The sequence below is a fragment of the Malaclemys terrapin genome, chromosome 2, assembly GCF_027887155.1.
Source record: "Malaclemys terrapin pileata isolate rMalTer1 chromosome 2, rMalTer1.hap1, whole genome shotgun sequence".
Classification (NCBI taxonomy): Eukaryota; Metazoa; Chordata; order Testudines; family Emydidae; genus Malaclemys; species Malaclemys terrapin.
Window position 1 is genome coordinate 223,193,627 of NC_071506.1, and position 14,827 is coordinate 223,208,453.

A 14,827-nucleotide genomic window follows, 5' to 3' on the forward strand; every position below is an offset into this window, starting at 1 on the left:
AAGACAGACTCTCCCCTTAAGTAACCTGAGAGAAAAGATGCATGTTGCACTGGATCCTAGCAATCAACTAACCTGTTTTAGTGTTTGTAGGATCATGGCTTTGAGCTCTATCAGACCCATTTCAGGGTCAAGGGCCTTCCAATGAGAATATCCTACTCCCAATCCCCAGGCATTCATATAGATAACCTGACCATTGTATTATATTAATATAATCAATCATTAATAATGGTTTCCATATCTTTCTCAGAGAAATTATAATATGCTACTTTTCTTATTATTTTATTATGGGCCTGAATTGTTAAATTCAGATAAAGATTCAAACTTCTCCAAAATTCAGTTATTCATATCAGGGGTTTTGATTCAGGTCTGTTTCTAAAATTATCTAGTGAAAGATCTGTCCATTCTTGAGAAAGACACAGCCTGTCTGAAATTTTCTATGAAGTTTTAAGGCACGCACCTTTCTCTAATAGGGAGCGGGGAAGGAAGTGAACTCTGTGTGAATGTGTGTGTTGCATGCCTGGCCAAAGGAACACTAAAACTTGTTCTGTATTTGAAAGTCATCAGTGCATATCAGAGTCACAAAATACTGACTGACACAAGATTGTTACGAAGGTTAGTGTTTACATAGAAACAGCTTCTCTGGAAGTGAAAACTTTACATGCTGCTGTTACTCTCCTCTTTCAGAATGCTGACTCATGCATTTGCTGATTGTATGGTCAGAGAGCATTTTCTCTTTGCAGTTAGTCAGCACGCTTCTGCATACCGTTGTGGAGTTCATATAAGAGAAATAGGAAAGTAACTGATGCCTTAATTCTTTTAGTGTATGTTAGCTAGATGCTACAGTAATGAAACTAGATACAAAACTAGATACTTTACTGGATACAAAAAAGAGTAATTCCTGTCTCTTCTTTGTGGGCATATAGGACCAAAAACCAGTCTTCTGTTGTCTGAGAGCTTGGGGGACTGCCTCAGCCAGCGGGCTGCAACCCACATATTCTATGGAACAAAACTCTAAAGGGGCTCCTGTATGTTTCAGCATGGCGCTTAAGAATGGCTGGTGGATCAAGAGCTATGGCCATTTCCTCCATATGGAGTTGAGGATGCAACAGCTGCTGGGACCTATTGTTACCCCTAGGATGCAGTAGTAGCTGTGGTGAGGCTCTGTGGGCTGGGAGTATTCCTTCTCCCCTGTGCACATTCCTAGTTACATGGGCTGTGGGCAACATTGAGAATTTGGCCCAGAGGAAGCAGAGTGGCTCAGATATTCTGGTGGTAGGGGGCTATACATGTTATAGCAGATTGGACATACCACCTACCATCTTCTGATTTGCCCATTGTCTGATGAGTTGCAGTTACTTCCTCACCAGACTCGCACATACAATTGTGGTGTGACCCATTGTAGCAAACGTGGCGTGTCACTGATCCTAGCAGGACAAGGGATTTAAAAGAAAGATTTGTGGTCATATTTCTCTTTGTAATCAGTGTGTCACAGGGTCATTTATCTTTCCAGCTATGCCTTAGATTCCACCCTGGTCTGTAGTCTTCCTCTGCTGATGGGATAGGTTAGCCACTGAAAACAGGGAGAAACTGAATGTGGAGCCAAGCCAATGATCTCTGCTCTGCCCTCTGTTACACCTTTTTGCAGCTTGAATGGAGTTAGGAGCATAGGGAAGGGACCTTCTGGGTCACTGAGTCTAGTCCCCTGCTAATGCAGGCAACCGGATCGTATAATTCCGTTAATAAATTTATTTAGTTCCATCTTAAAACTAGCTCAGTTGTTTACACTGGCAGAGAACTGGGCCCTGTATCTTTTGTGAATACTATTTACTGCTAAGTAGCTTCATTTTTAGTTCTTCATACAATTGCCTCCACAGTTTCCCTCTCTTGGAACTAGCTGGCAGTGAGCCTCACAAGAGCAGGGTTAAAGAGTAGGATTCAACACTGTTCTACTGGACCCATAGCAGGTACTAACCACCACCAAGAAACAGAAGGAAAAAAAAATGAAATGTTTCTCTGCTGATGTAAGTAGGTCCAATATGCATTAGTATTATTGTAGGGAGTCACATGACTGTTGCCCCGTCTGCTAACACACAGGAAAGACACTTGAGGCTGGTGAGTGGTGTAGGCTGCAGGCGGAGTAGCAGCAATCATATACAAGTAGAAGCCACAAGGGCATCTGAATGGCAGAAACCTGAGAGTGGTAGTGCCTGCAGTACTGGTGAATGTGCCGTGAGCTGATAGAGCACTCTGAACTAAAGGAGAAGGAGGTTGAACAACAGCTTTCTTCAGGGACATGGACATGTGCAAGGTCACACCCAGTGGTTTAAAAAAAAGTGGATAAACTAATCTAAAGTGAGTCCCTACTCCTGCAGTGAGAAGCAGGTCCTCTTCCTTTACCCATGTTTACCCTCAACTATGCTACTGTTCTCACCTCCGGAACACCTGCCGATGAAACGGACTCCTATTAGAGTAGAGGCTTTACCTGCTTCTAGTGTCCCCTGAAGGGAGATGGTCCACCAGTGAAGTGATGCATGCCACAGGGGAACCTTCTGGGACACCTTGCAAACTGCTCTCACCACTCTTTAGCAGTGCCTGGTGAGGGAGCCATCACAGCATCAGGCTCTGCTGTATTCTGTGAGAGGAGACCAAGAGCCTTGGTATAATCCAGTCAGAACCAGCTCACTCTCCACATTGGCGCATACTCTTGCTTTCCAGAAGTTTGTTTGCCAGGCTCTGTTCTTTGGCAGACATTCTGTTTCACAGGAGCAGGCTCTGCTTGTTTTTCATTTGCTTCAATTAGAACTCTCACCAGGGAGATGGCAGGAGGGGGGCTGGAGTTTCACATTCCATAGGTGATGCTACCTGTCATCCAGCTGAGGCAGAGACCAACCATCAATTCCAGATTAGCATTAGGAGTGTGTAGAAGAATAATTGCACTCCCCTCTCCCTCTGGTTCCACCTCCCTCTCTTTTAAAGTAACATCCATAGTATAAATTAGAGGCCTTCTCCACCCAAAGCTGCTTTTAAATGGATATTTCTAAAGGCACTACCTTCTACAATAGTTTGACACTCAGTACAGGAGGTATATCAAAGGCACCAATTCACACTACGTAGGGAGAGGTGAAGCAGTCAAAGGTAGGATTGCAGACCTTCGCTCATCTTTCCTCCAATTCAAAAGTATCAGTAAAACAGAGCGCTCTCTTAAACAACAAAATCCCGACTGAAAAGAAATGAAGGAAAATTGTCATGTTCAAACTCTTGCATGCAAGTGAGTAGAGTAAAAAATTGCTTTGGTTTCACGGAATAGGCATTGTGTGTATAGTTGATTGGGATATATTGGTTCTCTGCTTACTTGACCTTCTAAGAATAGAAATTTGGTGGCACAGCTCAGAAGGGAAGCTGCAGAAGTATGAGCATCCCACTACCAGTTCAAAACTATTGATAGTAAAACTAGTTTTGAGTTTTACCAATAATGAACTTTTCAGCAATGATGGGAGGACTGACAGAAACTGAGTTTGGTTTGTTTCCCAGGTTACTATATGGTCAAAACAACAGACACCAGAACTCTTAACACATTTAATGGGATTTTCCTTCCATTTACACTATCATAAATTACAAAGCATATTTTACTTCACAAAATAAAGCCATTTCCAGATCATTTTTATGACAATATTTAGTACAGAACCTACAACAAATAAACCTGTACAATTTAGGCGAATCTATAGTAGTATCAGCAAATCAGAACTATTTAGCATCTGCTGTGCAATCTGGGTTAATCTACCTAGGCCTTGAAAATGTCTCTAAAGACCAACAAATTTACAGTATTCCCTCCCCCCTTAATTATCATAATTACACTCATTTTTCAATTTGAATAGAAAGCTATGCTCCCTGAAATAATTCAGAAAACTATCACAGAGTTACCAAGCATGTGATCCATACAATCACAAAGAGAGTTTATAGCTTTTCATACTGAAAATTCAGTTTGGTAGTAAAGTATGCTGCCTGTCTATGTTTTTAGAAAAATCTCATGCTGAGAAACATTTTAACATTAGAAATATGTTTCAGTTAGATTACGAACCATGTAGGTCAATATTTGTGAGAGGAGGAAAATAAAAAAATTGGTAATAAATTTAAATGTACCAACTCCCATACTTCTTACACATTCTTGTTTTTAAAAACAAACCATCAGAAAACACATTCAAGAGAAATACTCACATTTTCAGCAGATTTACTGTACATTTATAAATACAGAAACATGACAAATTGCTTTTTACAAAAAAAAAATCATAATTAAGTAAAACAAAAGTGCTAACTTTTCAACAGGGCCAGAAAATATCCAGTGTCCCAGCATCACTTAACTTACACATTACTGTACTCCAAGAAACATCTGGCATGTGAAACTGATACTACCACCAGACTTTTGAAAACCTTCAACACCACATTTTGGATGGGAAAAAATAAAATAAGACTATACTTGTTAGAAAATACCAAATGACTAAAAATGTACTATTCAATCTTAGAATGCCTAAAATATAAACAAAAACCTAAAGAAAGTTAGAATACACATTTTAAAAAAAGAAGTCTCTTTCTTTTAAAACATTTGCAATAAAAGAGGTATGTCAGGATAATACTGCACTAGTGGTAAATGATTTCAGTATATCATAACAAAAATGCAGGAGAGGATATATGGAAAAAATGCATCACATTGAATTATTGTTTGCTAAAATAAAATGCCATTCTAGCAGCTAATTAAAGTAAAATATCTTGATAATATAGGTTCTGTTTCACAATTGACACACACAATTATGTCTTACAGAGTGGGGAAATGTATAGCTGTATACAAGTAACACTGATTAAGTACCTTTTTGCTTCTTTAGCCATATTAAAATATGTTTTGTGTTCCTTAAGTTAGTAAAAGTGTTTGCAGCTTCTCAAAACAAATATACATATGAGGCAAGGCAAAAGATACAAGGTAAAGGATTTTTTCTGACTTTTTTTTTTCCCCCTAAAAAAGAGGCATATGTCTATAAGACATAGGCTTTATTAAACATTTTGGCATTCATCTGCAATATCGCAGAAAGTGAAGTGCAGCCCAGGAACTTTCTCTTCTTTTTTTTTTTTTTTTTTTTTTTAACTATAAAGAAATGTTGATTTTCCTTTAAACTAATAATTTCAAAGCAGGTGGCTATGAAGTTACTTCTTCATTGTTTAGAACAAAACATCTTCATTTTCTATTAAAATTTGCACAATAAGCTTCTGGTACCGCATGTCATTCAGGGTAGTAAGAGTACTGTCCTCTGGAGGTCTCATTAAAGTAGGTCCAAACACTATTCCCAGGTTTTCAGAATTCATAAAATTCTCCTTTTCATTCAAGGTAACCCTAAAGTAGGAAAAAATAAAATAAGTAAGTAGCAATTTCTTTACTAGAAAAATCTAATATATAGTAGCGTTATGTTATGAGACTGTTTTGCTTCAAGCATTGTTAGATAATGATGTTGTTGCAGCATACAATCTTGGTTACACTTTAGTGACTATAATCTCACTGTAGTCACACAGCAATTACAGTGCAATTTCACCGTGGTTTTGCTTATGGAAAACTTTTAAATGCTACTTATTCATATAAATGGAAAATTCACCACAAAACTGATAACTCCAGTATAAATATAATATGGTTACCATATGTGGAGTCTTAAAATATATATTAGGAATGACACTGAAGTGATTCAGTCATATGGTTAAACTTCCAGTTAGAAAGAATTAGTAGTAATTATTTTATCAAAAAGAATAATCACAGGATAATTACACTGTAAACAACGGTTATTTACCCTCCAGTAACTGTGGTCCTTTGAGATGATGTAATCAGTGTGGATCCCATCGTCGGTGCGCATGTACCTAGGCACGTGAGACTGGAATTTCTTTGAATAGCAGTGTCTGTCAGGGCCATACATGAGCCCTGTGCTACCTTGTACTCGTTCCTCAAGGACATAAAGGGTGTGGCAGCTGCAATCCTCGCCTCAATTCCCTTGCAATTCAAAACCCGTTACCCTAGGACTTCAAAAGTGGTGTTGGAGATGTGTCGTTGGATCAACACACTCTACAACATCTAGAAAAAACACAGTTACTGGAGGGTAAGTAACCGTTCTTTCTTCAAGTATGTGTCAGTGTGGATCCCACTGTAGGTGACTGGCAAGGAGTGTCTTCTCAGAACGTCTGAAGTGAGGAGTTCCAGCCATATCAGTCACACAATGATTGTAGCACTGCTCTCCTGAACATGGTGTCTGCCCTGACTGCCATGTCAAGGGTATAATGCTTAACAGCCTGTGCCATGATAGAGTGCACCTCGATGTTCAGAAGGAGAGACTTTCCAGCCAGCTGATAGCAGGTGGAAATGAACTGTTAAATGGACCTTGAGAGAACCAAATGCTAGTCCAGCCTGTTTTAGGAGCTGCATATAATTGAGGATTTTCAGTATTGGTGCCTCTACAGGGTCCATATTGTTCCAGACCGTCTTTTCTGTTTGGAGGAGTAAGTCTTCCTGGTGCTGAATTCCTGCTTTGGATAAGAATTTGGATGAACCTGTAAGGGACAGTCTCTGTGGCTTTTGAATCTTTTAGCAAGTGCAGAGCTGCACCATCTACTCAGGACACTTCCTACACTAACACAGGAACAAATCAACATACCCTTAGAGCCCCGACTGGGGTAGTAGATAGAATAACCCAAGATCCACAAACCTGGAAATCCTGGACGTCCCATCATCTCGGGCATTGGCACCCTCACGGAAGGACTGTTTGGATATGTGGACTCCCTACTCAGACCCTACGCCACCAGCACTCCCAGCTATCTCCGTGACACCACTGATTTCCTGAGAAAACTACAGTGCATTGGTGACCTTCCAGAAAACACCATCCTAGCCACCATGGATGTAGAGGCTCTCTACACGAACATCCCACACACAGATGGAATACTAGCTGTCAGGAACATTATACCTGCTGATGCCACAGTGCAACTGGTTGCTGAGCTCTGTGACTTTATCCTCACACACAACTATTTCAAATTTGATGACAATATATACCTCCAGACCAGTGGCACTGCTATGGGCACCCGCATGGCCCCACAATATGCCAACATTTTTATGTCTGACCTGGAACAACGCTTCCTCAGCTCTCGTCCACTCATACCCCTTCTCTACTTACGCTACATTGATGACATCTTCATCATCTGGACCCATGGGAAGGAGACTCTGGAAAAATTTCACCACGATTTCAACAGCTTCCACCCCACCATCAACCTCAGCCTGGACCAATTTACATGGGAGGTCCACTTCCTAGATACCACGGTGCAAATAAGTGATGGTCACGTTAACACCACCCTATACCAAAAACCCACCGACCACTATGCCTACCTTCATGCCTCCAGCTTCCATCCCGGACACACCACATGATCCATTGTCTACAGCCAAGCACTGAGATACAACCGTATCTGCTCCAACCCCTCAGACAGAGACCAACACCTACAAAATCCTCACCAAGCATTCTCGATACACGCATGAGGAAATAAGGAAACAGATCAACAGAGCCAGACATGTACCCAGAAGTCTCCTACTGCAAGACAAGCCCAAGAAAGAAACCAATAGAACTCCACTGGCCATCACATACAGTCCCCAGCTAAAACCTCTTCAACGTATCATCAGTGATCTACAACCCATCCTGGACAACGATCCCTCACTTCACAGGCCTTGGGTGGCAGGCCAGTCCTCACCCACAGACAGCCCGCCAACCTGAAGCATATTCTCACCATGGAGCAGTCCTCCGTTTATGAGAGACAATCCTGGCTGGACCAGAAGCTGACACTATATCAAATAGCTTGTGGGATTTCTCTGATTATCATTGCCATCTCCATCGCCAGAGCGTCAACAGTCTTCACATGGAAATTTTGGAGTGTTTATAGTCATGAGGTCCTGGTACCAGTGCTGAGGATACTGCTTTGTCAGGAGATGAAGATGAGGGCCTTTGGTGGTGATACAGGGAACTGGTGTTGCTCTGTCTCTGGATCTGGTTCCTCTTGGTACTCCAGTGTAGGTGGTCTGGCCAGAGATGCTGATGGGGAGAGTGACCTCTTCCATGAGTGTAGTGGAGACTGGCTTTTTGATCCACGAGATGGTGGACCCCAGTAACACCAGTAGGGCCATGGTGACTGATAGTGGCAGGGTCCTGCATAGGAAGCCAGCAAACTATTCTGTAGTGTTGACCGCTGATCTCAGAAGAGAAGGCTTACTACTTGAAGAGGGGGAGAACGTATGCCATGGTGACAGTGAGGAGGGGTAGATCTCCTCCAGAGACAGCATCAAAGTGTATGGCACTCCCACTACCAGGGTCTGTATTGGTACCTACAGGTGCTTCAGCACTGATGGCTGTTCCAGTTCTCCCTTGAGCTCATTCTCTGTGTTTGGCTTTGATGCTGAGGGTTGCATCACTGGAGCCCCGATTGGTGCCAGTGGGGTTTTTGGCACTGGAGGCAGCTCATTCTCCCCGACCCTTGAACTGTGCTGGACTTGATGGATTTATCTCTAGAGGCTTCGTGTTGTCTGTCCTTATGGGAGGATGCTAAGCTCCAGCTGGAGTCTTTGCCTCTGTGTTTCAAGAAGCCCCTCTACATGCTGGACTTCAACACTGGAGGTCTTAGTGCCCATTTTGATGCTGTTGATATTGAGGTCAGCTTCGGTGCTGGGGTGTCAGTGCTGTTTTCTCTGTGCTAGCAGACAAGTTACCTTGAAGACTAAATGGGGCACTGGATGATGCTGGTTTGTCTACTAGCAGGATTTTAGAGCTCGTCTCCTCAGGGTCGGAGGAGACCTTCATGGATTGTTCCAGAAGATGGAGCTTCAGCCTCATGTCTCACATGTCCTAGCAGAGAATGACATGCACACTGAGCATCTGCTGAGAATGTGAGACTTTCCTAGACAGCTGAGGAACTTTCTGTGGCCATCTTTTAAGAGAATTAGGCCATCATAGGATGGACAGTATGTGAAGACCACAGGTTTTGAGTCCACCATGCTAAGGACCCCTCTACAGGGGGATTTGTACAGGGGTTTAGCTGTCAGTCAGTACCAAGTCCAGATGGGTCGAAGTGATCACAGCAGTCAAAAATCAAGGTCATCAGAAGAGTTCTAAAGAGGATTTTTAGAAGGCTTAGTCAAAAATAAAAATTAGTGGGTCAGATACTTGCCAGGTTCCATCTGACTCCCATTGGTGGAAAGAGGAAAATGAGGGAGTTTACCCTTAATGCACTTATGGAAGCCCAAGGAGACCCTGTGTGGCCCTGATGGACACAACTATTTAGAGAAATTCCAGTCTTGCATGGATCCCCTACATGCATCTGTAACTACAGTTGTATTACAAAGTATAACCTAATTATTTATTATGTCTCACGTAGGAAAATTATTGTATTTTGTTCTTTTGTGACTGTGTGTGGTCATTACAAAACTAAATTAACATTTCTAACATATATTGAGATTTGCTGATGGAAGGCACTATGCTGTGTAAGTGCAAAGTTACTCTTCTTGCTTGTTTATTCTCATCTTATTTGTAGCAGTGTAGTTTTAACCTTTGGGCTGGAGGCTTATAATTGCTTTCTATTATATCTCTGTGTCAAAGTAGAAAGATGTAAGCTGTTCAAGGGTTATGCTGCATGCAAACTGACTTACTTTTTGAGATGAATCATTAGATATCTAAGTGTCTCATAGTGCGCAGCAGGAAGTAGCATCAATACTTCATGGACAGCTTCTAATCGTTCATCAGGATTGGAAATTTCTGTAAAACACAAAACCGAATTAACATCAGTAGTTTTACACACACATAAATAGGCAATAATGCAAGAAGCTACAATAATGTTACAGAACCATTTATAAGGACAGATGGTATAGTCCAGTTCTTGAATGTGCAGCTGGGGATAAATATTACATTTATATATGGAGCGTTTTTGCAAGGATGCCAAGATAGCTAATAAAATGGTTTTAACCTGTCAAGCAATCAACAACTGAGACTTTGTGTAATTACTTTCATGCCTGCATGTCTGACTACAGCACCTGAGCCTTCTCTTATAGTATTTTTAATATTCTGACTTGCATCTACCCTTCATCTAGACTCTGATTTTATGTGATATCTGGACTATCCGTCAAAGAAAGATGGGTGTCATGAAACAAGATAACACAACAGATTCAGGTTCAGCTGAAGCAGTATCAGGCTTTATTCCAAGAACACAGCACTACACCTAGCAGGTGAGGAGCAGGCAGCCGTTGCACTGAGCAGATGCTGATCAGAGTTCTTATATAGGCAGCATAGGTGGCCTCTGGTACGCAATGACCAACGGGGGGTAAGCTATACTAATTCACATCCAAGTCCAGCACAGGCGGCATGAGTTCCTTGCAATGGAAATTTAAGTTAAATATATCCTTTGAGGCAGCGGTCAAATATATTGGACTGTACTAAAAATTTGCTAATGAAACTAAAATCAAACATCACCACAAAATCATGTATTGTACTGTAGATAATGTGATGTGGGAATTGTGATGGTAATTTAAAATATTTGGCAATGTCCAACTATCTAGTCAGGAATTATATAAGAAGAATATGGCATTATATGTTCCAAGACAAGTCAAAGTTATATTTGCTACATAATTTTTCATCAAAATGTAGGAGCGCAAACAGATTGAACCTTAGAAGGCCAAAAATCTTTGTCATGCTTTTTAAAAGATTAGTAAACTGATGCTAGTAAGTTGATCTGAGCATGTTATTTAGAAGATTAATGCCAAGCTTGAAGAATTTCATGTGATGAGGGAAGAAAGAGAGAGGAGCGTAAGTGAGAGGCCTGTGATATTATTAAGACTGTATGGCGAGGAGGAAGGGAAAGGACAATAGTTAAGAACATTATGCTTATTGCTTATCCATGCTTCAAAAAGGCATCCTTTAAAAAGTGGAAGTTAAATCCTACTGAGGAAAATAGAAAGGAGCATAAACTCTGGCAAGTAAAGTGTAAAAATATAATTAGAAAGGTCAAAAACAAATTTAAAGAATAGCCAAGGACTCAAAAAGTAATAGCAAAAAAAGTACATCAGAAGTAGGAAGCCTGCTAAACAACCAGTGGGGCCACTGGATGATTGAGATGCTAAAGGAACACTCAAGGATGATAAGGCCATTGCAGAGAAACTAAATGAATTCTTTGCATCAGTCTTCATGGCTGAGGATGTGATGGAGATTCCCAAATCTGATCCAATCTTTTTAGGTGACAAATTTTGAGGCACTGTCCTAGATTGAGGTGTCATTAGAGGTGGTTTTGGAACAAATCGATAAACTAAACAGTAATAAGACACCAGGACCAGATGGTATTCACCCAGGCATAGGTGCCAACTTTCTAGTATACCAGTCCTGGCCCAGGCCACACCCCACTCTACCCTTTCCCCCAAGATTGCACCCCAACCCTGCCTCTCCCCGCCCTGTTCCGCCCCCTCCCCTGAGCGGGCTGCACCCTCGCTTCTCTCCCCTTCCCCCAGCGCCTCCTGAATGCTGTGGAGCAGCTGATCCATGGCAGGTGGGAGGGACTGGGAGGGGCTGATCAGTGGGGCCGCCGGCGATCTGGAGGCGGTAGGGGAAGGGGATATGGGGGCTGCCGGTGGGTGTTGAGCACCCATGGAGTCAGTGCCTATGCACCCAAGAGTTCTGAAGGAACTCAAATGTGAAATTGCAGATCTACTAACAGTGGTATGTAACCTATCATTTAAATCAGCTTTTGTACCAGAGGACTGGAGGATAGTTAATGTGGCACCAATTTTTAAAAAAGGCTCCAGAGGTGACCCCAGCAATTACAGGCCAGTAAGCCTAACTTCAGTACTGGGCAAACTGGTTGAAACTATAGTAAAGAACTGAATTATCAGACAGATAGATGAACATGATTTGTTGGGGGGAGATTCAACATGGTTTTTGTACAGGGAAATCATGCCTCACCTATCTATTAGAATTCTTTGAGGGGGTCAACAAGCATGTGGATAAGGATGATCCAATGGGTATAGTGTACTTAAATTTTCAGAAAGACTTTGACAAGGTCCCTCAACAAAGGCTCTTAAGCAAAATAAGCTGTCATGGGATAAGAGGGAAGGTCCTTTCATGGATCAGTAACTGGTTAAAAGATAGTAAACAAAGTGTAGGAATAAATGGTCAGTTTTCAGAATGGAAAGAGGTAAATAGCGGTGTCCCCCAGGGGTCTGTACTGGGACCAGTGCTGTTCAACATATTCATAAATGATCTGGAAAAAGGGGTAAACGTGAGGTGGCAAAATTTGCAGATGATACAGAACTACTCAAGATAGTTAAGTCCAAAGCAGACTGCGAAGAGTTACAAAGGGATCTCACTAAACTGGGTGACTGGGCAACAAATGTTGATAAATTCAAAGTTATGCACATTGGAAAACATAACCCCAATGTTACATACAAAATGATGAGGTCTAAATTAGCTGTTACCACTCAAGAAAGATCTTGGAGTCATTCTGGATAATTCTCAGAAAATATCCACTCAATGTGCAGCAGCAGTCAAAAAAGCTAACAGAATGTTGGGAATCACTAGGAAAAGAATAGATAACACAGAAAGTATCATATTGCCTCTATATAAATCCAGGGTATGCCCACATCTTGAATGCGGCATTCAAATGTGGTTGCCCCTTCTCAAAAAAGAAATACTGGAAGTGGAAAAAGATTCAGAAAAGGGCAACAAAAATGATTATGGGTATGAAACGGCTGCCATATGAGGAGAGATTAATAAAACAGGGATTTTTCAGCTTGGAAAAGAGATGACTAAGGGAGGATATGATAGAGGTCTTTAAAATCATAACTTGTTTGGAGAAAGTAAATAGGGAAGTGCTATTTATTCCTTCTCATAACACAAGAACTAGGGGTCACCAAATGAAATTAATAGGCAGAAGGTTTAAAACAAACAAAAGGAAGTATTTCTTCATGTAACCCACAATCAACCTGTGGAACTCTTTGCCAGATGATGTTGTGAAGGCCAAGACTATATCAGGGTTCAAAAAAAGAACTAGATAAATTCATGGAAGATACGTCCATCAATGGCTTTTAGCCAGGATGGGCAGGGATGGTGGCCCTAGCCTCTGTTTGCCAGAAGCTGGGAATGGGCGACAGGGGATGGATCACTTGATAATTACCTGTTCTGTACATTCTCTCTGAAGCACCTGGCATTGGCCACTGTCAGAAGACAGGATACTGGGCTAGATACTGGTCTGACCCAGTATGTCTGTCGTTATGTTCTTTGCTCTACAGTACAGTTTTAAAGTCAATGGGACTCAGTTATTTAAAAAATGCATGTCAAGTATCAGGGGGTAGCCGTGTTAGTCTGTATCTACAAAAACAACAAGGAGTCTGGTGGCACCTTAAAGACTAACAGATTTATTTGGGCATAAGCTTTCGTGAGTAAAAAACTCACTTCTTTGGACCCGAAGAAGTGAGGTTTTTACTCACGAAAGCTTATGCCCAAATAAATCTGTTAGTCTTTAAGGTGCCACCAGACTCCTTGTTGTTTTAAAAAATGCATGATTTCTTACTTGAAATCTTAAATTGATTTATTCTGGAATCTTTTCAGAGTTGTGCAATTCCATTTCAGCAAGTTTTTATAATGGAATGTCATCATGTGTAACACAGTACCATTAACAAAGAAACTTGGGGGCAAAGCCTGCTTCTTCCTCTGCCAGATTTGCTTTGGAGCCAGTGCTGTTCTGCTACACAAGGGGAGCAGAGAACATGAGAAATAATACAGGGGATGTGCATCCACTGCTTCCCATAAAGCTCAGCTTCATAGGGGCTCACTGCATGCTCCCTCACAATGGCAATTTGGGCCTGGGGTATGAAAAGCAGGACCTGGTGGATTCATTGACTATTCTAGTCTTGGGTGTGTAAAGGAATAAGCATAATAGCAGCTATTCTGCCCTGTGAATAGAATAGCAGCTGAGGAACGGCTCCATTACTACTCTGTAGCTCATAGAATAGAGAAAAGATGCTTCCTTTCCTGTCCCTAGGGATCTCCCAATGCCTTAAAGCAGTTTAATCCCTAACGGTTTAATTCCTTAAAGCAGAACTGTATTTTTTAAGACCACTGCATAAACAGCTCCCATTACAGCAAACAGATTGGCTCAGATCCTCAGCTGGTGTAAGGTGTAGCTCCCTTGACTCAGAGAAGCTACCCTGATTTACACAGCCATACATAGCTGCAGGGGAACAGCTCTATATCAACACTGATATAAACATTCCATTTAAAAGAGGAAAATGATGAAAGAGCAATGAACAAAGCAATGTATTTGCTTCCACTTTGTTAGAAAGGCTTGAATTTTTTTTATAAAAAACATTTTTAGGAGAAAATGTAATTAAAAATTATATGAATTGTTATGCAATTCTTACTTGCTGCCTCCATAAACTTGGAGTAGGTCTCATAGGTGATTACAGGAATCGGCAAGTCTCTGAAATATAGCTTCAGTGCTCCAGCAATAATGTTTATGTCTGGATATAAACTTGCAGAGATATCAGCCTTGTCACCATCTAGAAGAGAAGCAAGAAATCTTTTGTTAAAATAGCATAATTTTACTTCAGCAAGGCTTGGCCTCCTTAATACTGATTAAGGTTTATTCCTTCCATCCTTACAAGAAATAATCTGCAGACAGCATTTGAAACAAACATAAAACCACCAATTCTCCAGATATCAATGAATAGTATTTCCTTCACTTTTTGCAAGTCTTGATGGTTCATAGCTTCAATATAAACTGGCAAATACAA

The 14,827-nt window shown here is 41.2% G+C and overlaps 1 protein-coding gene across 1 annotated transcript in view; it reads right to left on the bottom strand.

Moving 5' to 3' along the window:
* Nucleotides 1–3,562: 3,562 nt before the first annotated feature.
* CHN2 (chimerin 2) overlaps nt 3,563–14,827 on the bottom strand; it is a 211,629-nt gene continuing 200,364 nt past the window's right edge. Inside the window, exons 11-13 of the mRNA XM_054020062.1 lie at nt 14,456–14,593; nt 9,704–9,809; nt 3,563–5,380 (exon numbers count right to left, since the gene is read on the bottom strand). Of these exons, the coding sequence (XP_053876037.1) occupies nt 5,209–5,380; nt 9,704–9,809; nt 14,456–14,593 (416 nt within the window). The 3' untranslated portion in view covers nt 3,563–5,208. The remainder of the gene's footprint in view (nt 5,381–9,703; nt 9,810–14,455; nt 14,594–14,827) is intronic.